Source organism: Podarcis erhardii (assembly GCF_964252035.2).
Source record: "Podarcis erhardii genome assembly, chromosome: 1".
Taxonomy (NCBI): domain Eukaryota; kingdom Metazoa; phylum Chordata; class Lepidosauria; order Squamata; family Lacertidae; genus Podarcis; species Podarcis erhardii.
Genome location: NC_138497.1, coordinates 79150036 through 79169528, shown reverse-complemented (window position 1 = coordinate 79169528; position 19493 = coordinate 79150036). Strand labels below are relative to the sequence as shown.

The following is a 19493-nucleotide window of genomic DNA, read 5'->3' as shown; positions in this document are numbered from 1 at the left end:
ATTAACACCAGAGAGAGAGAAAACATCTTTGTACTGAAAATGGAAAGAGTGCTTGCAAACTGACCTGCTTGCTGGACTATATCCGTTACACTCCTTTAGTTCTTCACATGCTTCATTTGTAGAATCTTGTAGTGGATGACAAGTGCAACACTCCAGTTACTTCCAGGTTAGTCACTAAAACACACTTATGTGTGGGCTGCTCTTGAAGATAATATTGGAAACTTCAATTGGCTGAGAACATTGTGGCCAGATTTGTGCCTGGAGTCAGCAGGATGGATCATATTAGGCCAAGTCTGTTCCACTTTCAGTTTGCTTCTGGGCTCAATTCATGGTATTGGCTTTGTCCTGCAAAGCCTCTAAGTGACCTGAGAACAGCATATCTCAGCAACCACTTCTGCCTTTATGAACCAGCTCAAGCCAAGCACTCAGGTTCTCAGACTCTCCTTGTCTTCCCTTGGCCTATGGAAGTAGAGCTGGCGGAGAACAAGAGAGTGGCCTTTTCCATTGTGCCTAAACTATGGAATAGGCCAGTGTTTCCCAACCGGTGTTCCGCGGCACACTAGTGTGCCGCGAGACGTTGCCTGGTGTGCCGTGGGAGGGAGGCGGGCGAGGCGGGCAGCGAGAGGCCTTAGGCGCCCTGCAGAAAGGCGTCCTCTTTGTGGGTGGGTTCTCCCCCCTCCCTTAGCGCATCGTATTTAGTTGGGGATTCTGGAGAGGGGGGCGGGGGCGCGCTGGCCCCGAGCGGAACAGACGCGCGCGCCATCGTCCCCACCTCCCTCTCCTCAGTAGCTCCGAGCCGACTGACTGAGGGTGGGACGCGGCCAGCGGCGTCCCCGAGGCGGGAGGTGCTGAGCAGGGGCTCTGCAAGAGGGCGCGAGGGATGCGTGGTGGTGCCTGCGCGCGCGTGACTTAAGAGGGCGACCTGCTGCCTCTCCTCTCTCTCCCCTCCCTCCCCTCATGGGCACGGAGTCCCCGGCACAGCTTGGCGCTACTACAGCTACAGCTGCTGCTGCTCCTGCTTAGATGAAGGCGGCTGCTTCTTCCTAACGCCCAGCCTCTGAGGGACCGCAGTCTCCCGCCCTCTTTTTTTTTTTTTTGACGGGATGCTGAGGTAAAGGATCCCCTCGCGCGCAGGCGGGCATCTCTTTGGGCAGGGCGCGTGTGGAGGCTTAAGGTGGGGAGTGTGGAGGGGTTGCCGCTTGCGAGGGGAGGGTTCATATTGTATTGGGCTGCGGTGTGGGCGACACGGCTCTCCAATGGCCAGCCCGCGGAGGAACATTGAGTTGGAGCATTTCGAGGAGAGGGACAAAAGGCGCACTGAATAAAGTATTTTATAATTTTTCATATTTCTGTTTACTTACTATTTCATAATAAAGTAATTATAAAATACTTTCTTTGTGTTTATTTGATTCCTATTAAAGAGAGTTACTTTATATATAGTCAATATAGGCACAGAGTTAATTTTTTAAACATTTTCTAATGGTGGTGTGCCTCGAGATTTTTTTCATGAAACAAGTGTGCCTTTGCCCAAAAAAGGTTGGGAAACACTGGAATAGGCTCATTAGGGAGACCTGCTCTTTGCCAGCTTTTAAGTAGGCTTTTATCTTATTCCATTTGGCTTTGTTGTGGTTAGAGCCTCTGCTGATGTTTTTGGCTTGCTGTTGCTGGTATAATTTTATGATGCTATTTTAACTGCTGGTATTATTTATTTATTTATTTATTTATTTATTTATTTATGAATACTTTAAGCTGAGATTTCTATAACAACTAAATCATATTTTTCTAGTACAAAAACAAAGAAGAAACATAAAAAGCAAGTTGTACCATAGAGTATGTACAAAGTGACTAGATGACCCTTGTGGTCTCTTCCAACAGTTCTATGATTCTGTGATTCTATAGCAAGACTTCTGAGGTTACAGACACTTGTGTGCCCACCAGTATTTCCTATGGCACCTGCAAAAGGTCTCCATAAATATCCCCTAAAAATCTACATTGCATGGGCAATTGTTTGCTTTTGTTGCTCTGCTTGTGTTTGCACTGGCTCAGCCTCTCCTACATTGACCTCGCCCCTTAAACATGAACACATTTAATTGGATGCCAGAACTCAGTGCTCACCCTCTTTCTCCATTTGAACAAAGGAGAGGTGCAAAGAACTTAGGTGTGAGTGTGGTGATGGATGTAGGGGTCTTTTTTCCAGTTGTTGGGGGGCAGGGGGTGGGGCATGTCCTCGCAATATTGGGGTCTTGTCTCTTTTCTGCTCTTTTAGATCTGGCAGCCATTTTGTGTTATGCCGTACCCTCATAGCGACTATTATGTGACTGGCATTTGGCATACTTTATCAGAATCCCAAATGTTCCCAGTGACCCAAAAAGGTTGGCAGCTTCTCAACTTGACGTTCCAACAAAAGATGCTGCTATTTTGTCTATCCTATGTCAGAACTAAGAGCAGTTTAGAAGTACTGTTGTATAGTTGAAATTGAAAAATCCAATATATAATAAAATACTGAACTGCATATTCACAGTGGGTGGCGGCATGCTTACAGTCGCACTGCACTCATTGGGAAAGGAAGGTGGTGAGATGGCAAAATTAGGAGTGCTCCAAGGTGGTTGCAGGCCGGCAGCTGCACACACTCATTCAAAACTGCAGCTGCCAACCTGGAAGTCCTCCATCTTTGTTGCCACCACTTCACCCCAGCCACATTTCAATAAGCACAATACTGCTGCCCCGGGATGGAGGACATCACTATCTCCGCCCTGCCCAAGCCACTTCCGTAGATTCATACAGATTTAACAATGAATCTGTGGCACTATATCAGTTTAGCAGTTTTCAATAACAGTACTTAAATCTCTTCTTTGCCACTTTACAGTTCAGTAACTCTACTAATTGCTCTCATTGAACCCTGTTACTCGTTTCAAGAGTTCTACTGTTGTATTACAGCCTATGACAGAAAGATCTTTTTTGGCCATGAGAAGCTCAGGTCATTAGGCACTTGAAATGTTTCTCTTCTTGCCTGCAATCTAGTTGCACTGAAAAGGGGGAAGTGGTCTCTCTATAAAGCTACCATGGGTGTGGTCCTTTTGTGCAGCGGTTTTGCTACACAAAAAGATTCTAATTTGGGCTATCTTTTAATTGCTCCACTGTTAATTTTATTGCGTTTTACACATATGGAGCTGGGCATGAAAATGTTGTTCTGCTTGCTAATTCAGTTGTAAAGCAATTACAAGTACCAGATCAATATTGGGAAGTATAAAATCAGGAGCGTAACTTCAGATATTAAACCACGAATTGATTTTCTTGTCAAACCATAAGTAAGTGTTGCTCTCATACATGTTTCAGAGATAAGAGGGCATTTTGCAAGGCAACTGTAGTATTTGGAAGCAGTGAAATAAATCATTTTATTTCTCGTGTGTTGATTAACTCTTTAGGCGCAACCATCTAGTGATTTATGCATTCTCACCATTGCATTTGGTTATATAGGATTGTTTTACAACTTCTCCCAATTTAAATAAATTCAATGCTTTTTCACCCATCAGGAGATAGAATGGTAAGATCTTGCTCCCATTCATAATTTATATATTTATTATTTATTAAATTTATATACCAGCCTATACCAGGAGGTCTCGGGCAGTTCACTTTATGACCCTATAGGTTTGAATTTGTGGTAACTGGTGATTGACCAGGAAAGAGCACTTGAGTTTCTCATGAAAATGTCAGCCTGGTATGCGGCAGTGTTAGAAACTGAAATATGAAAGCTAGGAGCTAAATGGCACCTTAAACCTAGGTTATGGGCCCAACAACAGAAGGTCTAGGTGCATTTTTTAATAATGAATACAAAGCTGAAAATGAATGAACTGCAGCTAAAATATTATGTTCATTTTCCACACGGTCTAGTCCTTCCCCTGCCCACCCCCCTAATATTCTTAAGAGGGTCTATTCTCCAGGCTTCAGAGAGTAGATGGAAGTGGGGAGGCAGAATAAGGTCCTCCTTTCCTTCCACTCTGCAGTTTTAATCTGAAATCTTAGGCGCAGTACTACACCGAGCTCAGAAACTGCTCGCGCTAATGAAATTCCCTGTGGCAAAATGTTCCTAGAACCATGGGAATTTCGAACACTGCATATTAAAGGTGTGTCCGATTTATACATGGTTTGCAAGAAGTGGGTATCATTAGACTAGAATGCAGGGTCTTCCAACAAAACTGATGTTGGGAGATTCAGAGCATGCGGTTTATACAGTGCATAGTTAAACTTTGGAATGTGTTCTTACAAGACAGAGTGAACTTGGATGACTTTGAAGAGAATTAGACAAATTCATGAAGGATGGGGCTCTCAACTAATACTAACCATGAGGACTGTGTTCTACTATTTCTCTGTTGCTGGGAATCACAAGTGGAGAGAGTTGCTATTGTACTCAGCTGCAGCTTGTCGCCTTCCTATAAGTATCTGTTTGAACACTGTAAAAATATTATGCTGGACTAGATGGATCTGATCCAGCAGAGCTCTTCTTATGCTTTCACATTGTTATGTAATTTCAGGGTTCCCATGATGAGGCTGTATAAACCCTTTACTTTTTAAATAAATGAACTAGTTGAATTTCTTTCATTTTTCTCTAAATAAGTAAAGTTTTTAGTGCTACTTTTATTTCTGGGTTGAATATCACTCTTTCATAGTAGTTTTATAGTCTTTTATGGTTATTAATTGACAACTTTGTTTGTTATTGGTTCTTGTAATGACTAAGCATTTGTGGGTGAATATAATCTAAAAGGAACAGTGGGGGTTGAATGGGTTTTTTTTGTTTGTTTTTTTGCCCAGAAACAGTAATGTATCACAGTTACATATATGTGAAATGAAATGTGAAATTCAGGGTGTATAGGTGGAATATTTTATACCTGTTTCAATGTCATTGCAATTTTAACACCACACTATCTAGATGCATCAGACGGACTTTGACTTAAGAATGTAAGAAGTAAGTGCTGAAACCAAACAAGTTTCTCTTCCTGTGGTTAATGTTTAGGACATTCTGGGATGGAGCTAAACTGGAAATTAGGCCGAGTCTCAAGACCAGGTTCTGCTACAGTTCGGGTCACAGATTTGGGTCGGCAAGGTCTCCTGAATCCCAGTCCATCAATTAAAGATGATGATGAAGAACTACTTGTGAATGAATATCTTTCCCCCAACAAACTGGTATGTAGCTACCAATTTAATGCATCTGGAATGAGATTTCTGGAATGGAAACAATCAAATTAGGCTTGCTGATATACATTGCATTAATGTGGCATATCTGATGGACTTCCAGTTAAATTGAACTACTGAAAGATGCTTTTGGTATACCATATCTGATCTCGAAGGAAAACTTGGTGAATTCCTGGGCCCATCGAATCTGTCTCTGGTTGAGCACTCGCGCAGTCCGCCAGTATTCCAAGTTCTTGTGGTCAATAGATGTCTCCATTGCCGAAACGCCGCATAGATCACAAGCAGTTCTCGGTCATACACTGTGTAGTTTTGCTCTGACTTGCTCAGCTTCCTTGAGAAAAGGCACACGGCCTCCAGCTCTGCTTGGCCCTGGGCTGCAAAAGGACCACTCCAATGGCTCGGTTGGACGCGTCCGTCTCCAGTCTCATGGGCTTCTCCAGATCCACGTGCAGGAGCTGCTCTTCCGAGGCGAACGCCTTCTTCAGCCTTTCAAAGGATTGCTGTGCACTCTCTGTCCACGCGAACTTCTTTTTGCTACTAAGACAATTCGTTATGGGCGCTGTCAAGTGAGCGAAGTTCTTTATGAACTTCCTGTAGAAGTTGCTGAGGCCTAGGAACCTCTGCACATCCTTTCGGTTTTTGGGGGCTTTCCATTCCAGCACTGCCTTCACTTTGTCTGGGTCCATAGCTAGGCCTTTGTTTGACAACTTGTACCCCAGAAACTCGACCTCCCTGGTGTGGAATTGGCATTTTTCCAGCTTGACCCACAACTGATGCTTCTGCAATCTCTGTAGCACCTCCCTGACGTCTCTGACATGTTGCTTCTCATTGTCCGAATAGATTAAGACGTCATCCAAAAAGGCTATGCAATTCTTGTACAGCAGGGGCCCCAACACATGGTGCATGAATGCTTGAAAGCAGGCGGACCCCGATTGTAATCCACATGGCATGACTAAGTACTCAAAAGCCTCCAGGGGGGTGAACATGGTTGTTTTCCATTCGTCCCCCTCCCTTATCCTAATCAAATTGTATGCTCCCCTGAGGTCCAGTTTGGTAAAAATCTTCCCCTGCCTCACCCGTGTTAAAATGTCGTCAATCCTGGGCATTGGGAAAGTCACGAGTTCTGACACCAGGTTCAGGGCCCAGTAATCCACGACTAGTCTGGGCTGATTAGTCTCTTTTTTGTCCACAAAGAACACCGGACTGCCCCCCACCGCCTTTGATTCCCTTATGAACCCTCTCTTCAGGTTCTTGTCAATAAACTGCCGCAACTCCTCCATCTCCCGGTCGGACATGGCATACAGTTTACCCACCGCCAACTGAGCCCCTGGGAGTAGGTTGATTTGGCAGTCAAAGGGCCTGTGGGGGGGTAGTCTATCTGCCTCCCCCTCGCTGAAGACCTCCTTCAAGTCAGCATATTGTGGTAGCACCTCCCCTTTTTGTTCCAAGGCCAGCCCAGCCACCCTGGCCACCGTCATTCTTGGTTCCTTCCCTCCCAGACAGTGTTCTAAGCAGTAAGCTGACCCAAAGGTGACTGACCACTGATGCCATGACACTACTGGATCATGTATTGCCAGCCAGCTCATTCCCAGTATTATTGGGGGTCCTGCCAGCGTGGCCACGTGAAAGGCAATGGTTTCCGTGTGCCTGGAGATCCTCATTCGCATTGGCGGTGTCTGGTGTGTCACCTCCCCTCCCAGAAGTTCCCTGCCATCGATGGTGGTCACCTGCAAGGGAAAATCTAGTGGTAACAGGTGGAGTTGGTGCTCCAGAGCGAAGTCTCTGTTGAAGAAATTACACGAGCTGCCCGAATCTAGCAGTCCCTTCACTTTGACGGGGTGCCCATTAGGGAGTTCTAGCACCACTTCTATGGCTATAGCTGCCTTGGGGGGGTCAGGCTGGGGCACTTCTATTGGTCGCTGGCCTGGCTGCTGCCCCTGCTGGTTGGCAGCCAGGCGTTGTCGTTTCCCTGCACCTGCCCTTCCTCCCGCTTCTCGTCGTGGCCTGCAGCCCCCACCATGCCTTGCCAGGCTTTTTGTTGAGGGCAGACCTTAGCAAAATGTCCCGGTCGTTGACAGAGGAAACACTTCTTGGTAGTTTTCCACTCCTTTCCCTCCCTTTTCCGACCTTCACCAGCGTCTGAAACTTCGCGCGCGCGCCATCAATTTCCATCGGCTCCGCTGCCTGGGAAGGCTCCCTCGGCATCTCAGGAATGTGGTTGTCATGGAAACGTTCCCCTCTTATCTCCCGCTTATCCTGAGCCCGCGCTTCCTGGCGTACGCCAATCGCAAGCACAGCCTTTGTGAGTTCATCCATCGACCGCGGCCGGGGCGCTTGGGACAACTCGTCTTTCACTTCGGGGGATAAACCCGCCTCAAACAACATTTGTATCGGTTCAGAGTCCAGATCCCACCCGAGTCTGTGGACTAACATCGCAAAATGCGACCAGTAGTTTCTGACGGACTGGCCCCCCCTGCTTGCACCCCATCAGTTCCCGCCGTGTCACGCTTTGCTCAACCTCGCTGGAGAACATCGCGTCCATTGCCTGGTAGAATTTCTTAAGGTCCTTCAAGGCATCATTCTGCGTCGCCATTAGGGGCCTGATCCATTCGCACGCCCCATCCTGCAGATGTCTCATAGTGTAAGCCACCCTCTCCCCGTCATCAGCAAAGTCATTTTTCTGCAGTTCCAAAGCGTACTGAACTTCCGTTCGGAAAGCATTGTAGTCTTGGGGCTTTCCCCCAAACTTGTGTACCATCCCCGGTACCTTCCTTGCGATGGGGGTGATTCTGACCTGTGCATCCTGAGCCCGTCTCTCCTCCAGCCGCGCCGTCAGGGTAGCTACATGCGCCTCCAGGTCTTGGTTCCTCTCGACCAGACCTCGCACCACGGCTTGTTGCTCCGTCTCTCCGGCTGTCCCTGTTTGGCTCATCGTGCTGCCTCTCCGGGGCTGCGCACAAGCAACGTCAGTGACTGACGGATTGCTGTAATGGTTCTAGGGGTTGCTCGTGTGTAAACCGGCACCACACCTGGCTGGGTTGCCTGAGTGAACCTCTTCTGTTCGGACAGCCACTTGCCCGTGGCTGTCTCAATCGCTGTCAGAATCTGTCAGTGGGCGTTTCTTGAACTTCTTCCAGCAAAGAAGCTCTTTGACGCCTAGTCTACTCTCCCTGCACGGAAGCCTTCTGCGCAGGGAGGGTGTGGGCAGCGGAGGACCCTTACTCTCCCCGCTGGTCCCCGGCAAAGAGTCATGGGACCGCCTCGCCGATTCCCCCATCTGCCCCCCTTCTCCACTGGTGCTACGCTGATTCCCTTCCCCAGAAGATGGGCTGCCTCTCCCCATCCCGGGACACTCTCTGGAATCCCTCTGGAGCCCGCTCTCTCCCTCTGGCCCTGATGGCAGTTCCCTGACACTGTGTGTTGTGCAAAGGAGATAAACTTTCAAATTCCCTTGTGACTATGGAGTTTTTATGTTGTAGCATGCATTATTTACTCGGTTACTAATTAAGGGCTGGGAAAGGCCTGGGGTGCACTGGAAATGGCTCACATCTGCTGGCAGGGGGATAGCTAGACAACAGGCTGCATTTTGATGGGATGAAGATGATGGAAAACAGGCAGCGACATGCAATGGTAGACAGGGCTTTCTGTGGGAAAGGAGATTCAGTAAGGCTGCTGTGGGCCATTTCCTTTTCTTTCTGTGTGGCAGTTGAAGGAAGGGAAACTTTGATTTTAAATGAAATTTGGGGATTTCAGCGCATAGACTTTTCCCTTCAGACGCCATGCCTCTGTCAGTGAGAAGCAGACTATCAAGTGAAATTTCACTAAGAGATGTAATAGAAGCAAAGGCGTAGGAGGGTTGACATCTTTATCAAAACAGCAATTGCTTTTTAGAGTGAAAGCATTTTATTTGGAAAGTGTAGGGTGTAAAACCATCAGGATGTCCTTGCCCTGATCAACATTAACAGATTAGCAAATGTCCAATCTGATCTCACTGTTGCAGGGATGGGAGATGAAATGTTTAATGCTCTCCTACATTAAAAAAACCAAAAGCATCTCATTTTACATACAGAGCTAGTAAAATTAGTTTGATCCCCTATCTGCAGTCTGAAATGAAACAACCCAGCAAGACCCATGCCTGGTGAGGCTTCAGTCCTAAACAATTTAGCCCTTCAAATATTTGGGGCCTGTTTCCATCCCTGCTGACCATCTTGGTCTCGTGGTAGTTCCACCTTCCTCAGAAGTGTAGGGAATTGCAGCTCAGGAGGGAGTTTTCTCTGTGGCAGTCCCTAAACTGCGGAACTCTTTCCCACAGGAGTGTGAACAGCCCCTTCATTGCACAGCTTTTGCCCTATGCTGAAGAAACACCTCTTTACCCTGGTCTTTGACAGTTAAGGCATTTCATTTTGTTGAATGTATATTGTTCTGTTCCATTTAGAATGGTCTTGCTTGTTTATAGCAGCAACAGTTTTATCTGTGTTTATAGTTGTATAATATATTGTTGTGGCCTGTTATGGGATGTTATGATAAAGCGTGGATAAGAAATATTATAAATAAATAAAAACCAGTGCTTTTTTCTAGGGGTATGCAGGGGTACGCATACCCCTAAACATTTTGGGAATCTAAGTTTGGCCTCATTGAGGGGCAGTATTTCAGTATGAGTAGGAAAATGAGAGTACCTTTGAACATTTTTTTTTTTATAGAAAAAAAGCACTGAAAAGAGCTAATTTGGTTTCAGCACCAACTCAAACTCTTCGAGTTTTCATGTGTCAAGATTTTTGTAATGCAGTACTTACCTTTCACAGTTGCACTCTTTTTTGCCTAATAGGGACTTTCCTTTGGCCTGAAAGTTTTGAGTGGGCATTGTTGGAGCAGTCGCTTCCTGTTTTTTAAAATATAGATATACAATATTGCCAAGGAAACGCTAACTATGTTTGCAGCACGCTTTAATAACAAGTCTAATGTAACTATTATTTGACCTCTTGTTGCTCAGGTTGAAGCAGCTGCTTCCATACTGTTAACTTCCTTTTGCTTTTTCAAGTTTAAAAATAGCACTGCTGTTCAACTAATTGATTAGAAACAAATTTCCATTATGTCCTTTTTAGTGTTTAGAACTCTTTAATGGAACAGTAGCAGGAAATCATTTTCTCACCAACACACTTACACAGTCTTAGCATTTTTTATAGCTGGGAGAAGACTCTGTTAGCCTTTCAGAAAGAAGACACTATTTTAAAATTGAAGCTGTGCGTGCCTGACTTTTCCTTTCCTCTTTCAAAACTTTAGGTCCATATCCTACTTACTCTTGGGTGTGGTAGTGTATAGACAGTTTCAAACCAGTTTGCTCAGCATATTTATTACTGCAGTGAGCGTATTTCCTTGTTCGTATCCTTATGCATTTATATCTTTTTCTGTCCTCTCTGAAAACAGAAGATGAGTCCAGTATGAATCATGCACTGAGCATACAGTCAGTATCATACTACAACAGCTAGTGCTGGACAGTGTATAAGTTTGTAGTAAAAAGCAAGGTTTCTAGTCCTCATGGTTGTAGAATGATTCTACGATTCTATGAAATAAGCTTGAAAAAGTGTTGGTTATTCTGAGTCTATTAAGTCTTCTAGTGCTTAGGATTTTTTTGCTCTGCATAGCTTCCTGCCCCTTTCCATGGAGCCATGACAGTGTGCCTACCCTCATTTACTTTCCATTATTAAATTTGATTTATTAGTACGCACAATTGAGAATGTGGTGTTTCAGTTTATATAATTGTAAATTATATTTTGTTCAGTGACTAACTTTTAGTACCCGGACTGCTGATTTTCATAAATTGTGGTCATTTATTTTTAGGACTGGAATGTGCACATATATGCATATGCAAACAGATGATAGAAGAAATGCTTTTCTCTGAATAATAGATTTGATGGCATCTGGGGATATGCACTTAACTGTACTGTTTTTCACAGAAAACTAAAGTTAGTGGGTTCTATCTAATATTTTAAAGACAGAATTACTTCCTTTTTTCTTGGCAGATGATTACTTTTCAAAGTTGAGATAAATGCATTTGACAGGGAGGCCACAGACAGAATGAACCAGTTGAAAAACATTTCAGACAGTTGTTGAAGTTTTATAGAAAGGTGATGTGAGGGGGAGAATTTTGTTCCCTGTTGAAACTATTGTATTGCATGACATATACAATCTAAGAAGAGATGCTATCCCATCTATGTGCTTTCCCTTTCCTTTTTCCACTTTGTTAATTCTTTTTTAATTGAGCATTTATACATTTAAAAACATTTATACTAATATTAATCTTTTAATAGAGTTCTGCCTCTTTAGTTATAGAGCAGAAGTCTTACGTTAATATATATATGTTGACTGCGAGGGCTTTAGTTGCCCTTCAGAATGGTATGCTAAATAGGTGGTGTCCTACATGGTTCCTGCAAAGCCTTAAACGTTGACTGCAGGTCTAAGGTGTCATATAAAGGAAAAAAGGAAACAACTTTTGTCTACTTCTTGTCTCTAGTGACTATATTTTCCTATTTTAAACTGCAATGCTAACCACACTTATCTGGGAGTAAACCTCATTGAATTCAATATAACTTTCTTCTTAGTAGATTTTAACACTGTTAAGAGTGTGCTGTTTGTCTCTCGAAAGAGGTTTCAAGTTGAGCACTACCAACTTCCCATCAGTTCTGGGAAACTTAGACTTTACCCAAGCATCTCAGCCTGTTTTTCTTTCTCTTTCTAATTCTCTGACGTATTGCTACATATTTCCCACCCTTCTGTAGAAAACCAAAGCTGTATGGATGTTTAGCACAGAAGCTAAACATCAAGTTTGGGGCCTTTGTGTAGGACTGCATTACTAGCAGAATACTAATTTCTTTGTAGAATATTATGATAAAGGATACAAGTTTCATACTCTTTGCTTATTGTTGTAGAAAACACTGACTGGGCTAGATGATCTGCGTCAAGTGAAAGCTCTAGAGATGCATGTAGACACAAGAGAGAACAGCCTTGGAAACTTTGGTGAGAAAACATTTTATTCTGGCTCAGACCCTCTTAGCCTTTTATTAGAGCCCATTGTGCTGCAGCTGTGAAAAGGTAAATTCCATGCTCAGGGTTATTAGAAAGGAACTAAAAATATAACTGCCATATCATAATGCCATTATACAAATCTATGGTGTAACCACATTTGGAATGCTGTGCAATGTTCTGGCTGCGTCATCTCAAAAAGGGTATTGTAGAGCTGGAAAAAGTTCAGAAAAGTCAACCCACATGATCAAGGGGATGGAGCAACTGCCCTATGAGAAGAGGGTATGACACATGGAGCTTTTCAGTTTAGAGTTAAAGGGAGTCATAAAATCATTCATGGTGTGGAGAAAGTCGATAGAGAAATCTTTTCTCTTTCTCTCTCTCATAATGCTAGAACTGATGGACATCCCATGAAGATGAATGTTGTAAGATTCAGAGCAAACAAAAGCAAGTACTTCTTCACACACCAGATAATTACCATATTTTTCGCTCTATAAGACGCACCAGACCACAAGACACACATAGTTTTTGGAGGAGGAAAACAAGAAAAAAAAGATTCTGAATCTCAGAAGCCAGAACAGCAAGAGGGATCACTGCGCAGTGAAAGCAGCAATCCCTCTTGCTGTTCTGGCTTCTGGGATAGCTGTGCAGCCTGCATTCACTCCATAAGACGCACACACATTTTCCCTTACTTTTTAGGAGGGAAAAGGTGAGTCTTATAGAGCAAAAAATACTGTAAATGTTGGCATTGTTTCCCACAAGAAAGAGTGATGGCCATCAAGTGGCTAGCTTTAAAAGACGATTAGACAAATTCATGGAAGGAAAGGCTGTCAATGACAGTCTGCTGCTGAATGTCCATTGCTGGTAATCACTAGTGAGGAGCGTACGGTTGCACCTAGGTTCCGCTTCTGGGTTTCCCACAGCCATCTGGTTGGTCGCTGTGAGAATGTGATGCTGGACTAGATGAGCCATTGGCCTGATCCAGCAGGTTGTTCTTATGTCCATTGGAGCTAAAGAAAATCTCTTTAATATTAAAGAGGTAGAAAAGTTCCAAATGAAGCAGCTTTCTTTCTGGGGTTTTTCTTGAGGGAGGTGGCATTTATAAAGGTTTCATTTCTAAATACTGACAGGATTTACATTCAAAGCAAGCTGAATGAGCTCTTATTTGAAAATACTGGTTGGTAAACTCATCCCTTATGCTACCAGGTTTCTTTATGGAAGAGCCACAAATCAGGTTACCCATGGCACACCCTTATTTATTTGATTTTTGCCTCCTGGCAGGCACACTAAGTTGATTGTCTGTCTGAGGCTGCCTTCTGCTCTGGGTGAAGAAACAGTTTAATGAAAGAAAATGAACTTGAAGATTTCTGACAAAAAGAAAATAGCCTTCGTTAAATATGCATACGTAGGGGAAAGCATTTCGAGTGCATCTGTTTCATGGAGCCTATTACTTACAGAACTTTATCCTGTAATAATTTGCTTTGTAATACTGATTATGACCTAGAAATGGGCTCATATAAACTATGCATAACAATAATCTACATTAGCAGCAGTAAGAAAATGCTTGTGCTACAAAAACTTTAAGACTTATTGAATGATTCAGAAGTTGGACAATTAATTTGAATCTTATTTTCTACCTTAACCGCATTATAAGATCAAAATGGAGACTCCCCACCCCACTTGCATATGGGTGGAACAGAAAAGAATACAGAACACATGTACACCCAATAACATTTCATTCTTATTGCTTATCTTTGTTTTTGCAAGTGCTAGAGGATGTTAATTAATTGAAAGATTTTTAATAGTTTTTAATTAATTTTAATAGTTTTTAATTAATGGTTTGACTAGATGTTGTGGCCCTAATAATTCGTAACATACAGAATAAGAAAAATCTTGTTTGAAAATGTGAATGGTCACAACTATGAATTATTTCTAGATAATACAGTGGGTGGTATCTAATTAAGTTTTACTCAGAGTAGGCCCACTGAAATTAATGCAGCTTAGTCATGTTCATTAAGTCAGTGAGTCTGCTCTGAGTAAAACTTAGCTGAATACCCAGTTCTTTTAAAACAAACAAACTAAGGTTGTGTGGATAAATCTGAAGAGAGGGGGAGATGGATAAGTCAGGAAACATTGGCTGGATACAAACAGCAGTCCTTGAGAGAGTGTTGAAAAGGCTTTGCTTCCTGTAATATATACACATACAAAATACAACATTCTGCAGAACCTGTTTGACCAGCGGTGAAAATGGGAAGAGTGTGCACACCACCACAACAATCCTTCTTTCAAATCTTCTTTAAATCTGAGAGGTGAGGGAAATAGTTCCCAGCAGAAACAGATGTAGGACACAGGGAGAGGTTCTCAAAGGTAACTTTTAAAATGTCAAGTTACTAGTGATGTAAAATATAATCTGACAGTATGTGATCACTTCCAGGCAAGCCTTCTCTTGGTATGGATTCTTCATATGGCATTAGTCAGAGAAGATATGTTGCACCACAAGAATCAATCAGAAATTATGGTGAACAAATATATAAGCTGTACCATTAAAACACTTCAGTTAAGACATTATATGTCTAAGAGGATCACACACAGACTGCTTTTACCAAACTGCAAATTGTTCCTTTTCTTCCCTGTTCTTATAGGTGCTTATCTGCCTAATCTAAAACAACTGAAACTGAATAGCAGCATGCTTATGTCAGTGAGGTAAGGAGCTATAGTACATAAAGTAAAGTCCAGAGTACGCTTTCACTCTCTGTCCCCACCCCATAGCAGCACCTCTCAATAATCCAGAGTGAGCTAGTTCTGAATCTGCTATATACAGGGAAAATCTTACTGTTGTTCTCTTGCAGTAATAGGGAACTTGTGGCCCTCCATATGTTATTTGACTACAACTCCACTGGCCAAGTTATTTTCATAGTGTTTAAGTGTGTTTTGCACTGCTTTGGAAATGAAAAATGTGAGGTTTCTACTTTTATTATTTTTTTTTACTGGATGAAGTGGAATGCTTTTGCAATTTTAAGAAATTTCTGTATCTCAAAAAATCACATGGAAAGAGCAAATATATCTCAATACCTTTTAGAAAGACATAAGCACTACTGACGATCTGTAAATAACAGAACCACACGTGGTTTTCCAAGTGACAGTAAGTCGTTCCATGCAGTATTGTTATGCAGTATGTGGTAGTGAATTGCAAAAGCACTACTGTGACCATATAACACAGCAGGCAGAGCTTATGGCTGAGTTTGGCAACAAGATAGTAGGCACAATTATACCAAGGGGGAAGGCCTGAAAACCTTCCTGTCATAGAATAATTGTGAGAAACACCAAATTTCCTTCTCCAGCCTGCAAGAGGCAGTGTTTGTGTGAAACCATATTTGGAACTCATTACAAAACCTTTTTGAACCTGTTACACTCTTTGCCCTCTCTTCTTAATGCCAAGACCAAAGTGACCTTATTTCTCCTATCTCAAGGGTGAGAGCCCACGCTTTTCCCATTGCAATTGCAGCAAAGTCTCTCAATATTTGTGTGTTTATTTCTCAAATATCTAGAGGTTGGCCTACTTATTTTTGTGCGGTCAGTAGGGAGACTTTGTACACAGAATGTGATGAAAAGGTATTGCTTTAGGTCCTTGTTAATTTCCTACTTTACACTTATTTTATGAGGCTTTTACTCTATTGCTTCCATCCATCTCTCTCCAGCCATGTAATATCAGATTTATGAAGTAATAATTGAGGGAGAAACATGGAACACTCTCTGAAGAGAGCAAGTTAAAAAACTATCTTTTACTCTTGCATGATGACATATGTTACTTATCTCCCTAATGATTCTGGCAAAAAGGACTATATTTCAAAGCTAATGGGGTATTCGTTCTAGTCTGGCTAACAGCCACCGTTTTTAATCTAATTGCTTCTGCTTTCTAATTTCAGGGATGAGTAAAAGGATATATGTAAAATCCTAGATAAATACTTTCTTAAAACGTAGGCTGTTCTATTAGATGCAGCATCCGTAGCTGTGCTTTCGGCATATGCAGTAATCCTCAACTATTAAGTGACCTGTCATTTTCAGAGTACTATATCACAAAACCATCTATTTGTTTTGAGTCACCTTTGCACTGCTTTATCAGTTAATGTACAGTGGCTGTCATTTGCCTGGAGGGCTAAGGTAGGAATGCCAATAAACATACAGTACAGAGGTGGAATTCAACATGGTAGTAGATGGATCGTTCTGACAATGCAACCATCTCTCCTTGCCAGACAGAATGATCTCTCCTCTCCCCACACACTGTTCTGAGGGTTCACCTGACCTTCCTGAGCAAATTTGGGGAGTGAAGGGAGTCTTGTTGTCCTACCACGACTCTACCAGGGAACATGGTAGAGGTGTGTATGATTATGAATTGTATGGAGAAACTGGATAGAGATAAGTTTTTCTCATAATACTAGAATCCGGGACCATCCAGTAAAGCTGAATGTTGGAAGATTGAGGGCAGACCCCCCAAAAGTAATTTGTCACAAGGCACATAATTCAACTGTGAATTCTGCTCTCAAAGACATAGTGATGACCACCACCTTGGATGGCTTTATTATGTATCAAATTTCAAAATTATTTGACCTGTCTCTTTATGTAGAGCCCAGAGGTTGAAAACTTTGTGAGGAGCCCACCCTTGCTGCAACATCTTGGTCCCAGAATCAGGCTGCAGTCCTATATCCACAAACATGGGAGTAATTCCCATTGAATCCAGTGGATTTTACTTTTGAGTAATGTAAAGAATTGTGCTGCTGGGACTTTTAGCAGGCAGATGGTTGGTTTTCATCAAACCTGGTAGTAAGGATTGTTCTCTTCTTTATGAAAACTCCCAGATCTTCATCATTTTCCTTTCCATTCAATGCAGGTGTGGGTAACCTTTGGCCTTCCAGACATTGCTGAACTACAAGTCCCGTCAGTCCCTGCAAGCATAACCAATGGTCAGGGAAGATGGAAGCTGTAGTTCAACAGCATCTAGAGGTCCAAAGATTCTCCACACCTGATTTAATGTGGTGGATACTCGATATTATATTTTCCTCCTTCTTGCCCTCATTTTTGGTTGCGATATTTAGAAATATGGCTGTTTGCAGCAAACCAGAGATCTAATCTCAGTTTGCAAGCCTCCAGATTTCTATTCAGGAACCCAATACCACAAATGATGCTGTCTGTCTGAAAACAGATACATACATATCTAACTAATTTGAAATGCACCTGCAACACGTTGCTCCCAGCGGTTATGTAGGTTCTAAGTGATTTAGTCAGAAATGAGAGAGGAACAATTATCATCAACCGTTGAGAAAACGCAAAGAATTGAATGTTGGGAGATAATAGTGTAATTAGGCAGCTGGCAGGAGAGTTGCCCATCCTTATCAGTCTCCATGGCAACAGTGGTCCAAAGAGTCATCAGTTACAGCGAGGAGTAGAACATAATCTTCAGCAAGAAAGATGAGATCTATAAAGAGTTAGTTTTTCACTCTTGTCTGTCACTTATCTGTTTTCTAAGACAATTACCCTCCAATATCAGACTAAGAGAAAAGTGGCTTAAGGACAGTAAATTAATCTGCATTGCTTATTATCTCATTGGCAAATATACAATGAATTCAGAGCTTGAAACTTGAAACTTGCAGGTTATACAATGTATTTTCATAAGTTGGTCACAGTCTACAAATTATTATTTTATTTGTTTATTTTCTAGAAAAATGATATATTATTCTTTTGTTAGAAATATTGCCAAAAGGATAAGTTTCAATTTAGGGCAAAGATACTTTTGAGACACAGGTATAGATTAACATTATAAATTGTATTCTTTAATGCTAAAAGGCCCATGTATGCAGCAAGCTTACCAAAAAAAATCTTTCATGCGTCTCAAGAACACACTACAACAGGAATCGAGGTAATGGTCATTATTATGTGAGTTAGGAGGGAGGTCTAAACAACTTATTAGGCATAGGAATATTAATAACTATTAAACAATATGATCAAAAGTGCCTACTTGTACAGAGGCTGCAAACTAGAAATACTAAGTTGTACTGAAGGAGTTCCCATAGAACATGTTTAGATATGGGCTATCTTTTCACATTGGAAGTACTGTACCTGCTAGTATGTACTGCCCTGTGTTTTTTAGATTTTGCAGAATCAGTCTTTTATTTTAGTGCTGTACAAGTTTATCTTCCCTTCTTTTTATTCATGTTTTTAAAGGGTAATAAGTGTAAACATAGCTCTTGTAATTATCTTGCATTGTAAACTATACTGGCATGGACTCAAGAGAAGTGCTGGCAGAAACGGATTGGCAAAAAGTGACTTTTCCACCCCCTGGCACCACAGACTTTCTCATTCTCTAGCACGGCTCAGCCAGTTGTTTCTCCCTGCCTTCTAATTTCTTTATTCCACATCCTCCATTTGAGCAGAAACTGGGCATGTGCAGAAACTGCCAGTAGAGGGTCATGGAGGCCATTATTTACATCCCTTAGTATAGTTTGGAAGCTGTACTAAGTGAACTTATTATTATTATTATTATTATTATTATTATTATTATTATTATTACAAAAGGAAATCAAACAAGTTAGCCATAAAAATGGAGTGATACCAGCTATTTCTTCTCCATTTATTATTACAAATCTTCAATTCCAAATATAAGAAATATATTTGTATGTATATGTAGTCAAAGTTGATAAACAGAAGAACACAAACACATATTGCTAGTGGAAAAGAAGTGTATTAGAAAAAGAGGCAAATCTGAAGCATGGATCTGTACAAATTAAATGGAGTTTTCTGCTGTGGTAGTGCTTGTGCAGATTTAGGCTTTTGCGCTCAACAGTGTTAAAACAAAACAGAAAATTAGTACTAGTTACAGGTAGGTAGCCGTGTTGGTCTGCTGTAGTCGAAGCAAAACAAAATAAATAAAATAAAAAATTCCCAGAGAAGTAAATAAAAAATTCCTTCCAGTAGTAGAGACCAACTAAGTTAGCTATTGGTATGGTCTCTAAGGTGCTACTGGAAGGATTTTTTTATTTTTTTATTTTATTTTATTTAGAAAATTAGTAGACATTTGAGGAGCCATAGGAGATTAGTGCCAGACCTGCAAGAAATGAAAAGTTAAAAGGGGAAGTAGAGGGTGTGGAAAGGTGGTTAGTAGAACCAAGAACTGACCCAGCTATATAAAACCAATGCAATCTGCCTGCTCCCTGGAGTGGAGTGGTTTTGTTTTGGATGTTTCACCACTTATTGAAGTATCTCTAGATTGAGGTAGTTCAGATTCAGAT

The 19493-nt window shown here is 42.0% G+C and overlaps 1 protein-coding gene across 1 annotated transcript in view; it reads left to right on the top strand.

Annotated features, from left to right (window-relative positions):
- LRRC56 (leucine rich repeat containing 56) overlaps positions 1-19493 on the top strand; it is a 36504-nt gene continuing 17011 nt past the window's right edge. Inside the window, exons 1-4 of the mRNA XM_081843143.1 lie at positions 1-166; positions 5012-5181; positions 12117-12204; positions 14853-14913. Of these exons, the coding sequence (XP_081699269.1) occupies positions 136-166; positions 5012-5181; positions 12117-12204; positions 14853-14913 (350 nt within the window). The 5' untranslated portion in view covers positions 1-135. The remainder of the gene's footprint in view (positions 167-5011; positions 5182-12116; positions 12205-14852; positions 14914-19493) is intronic.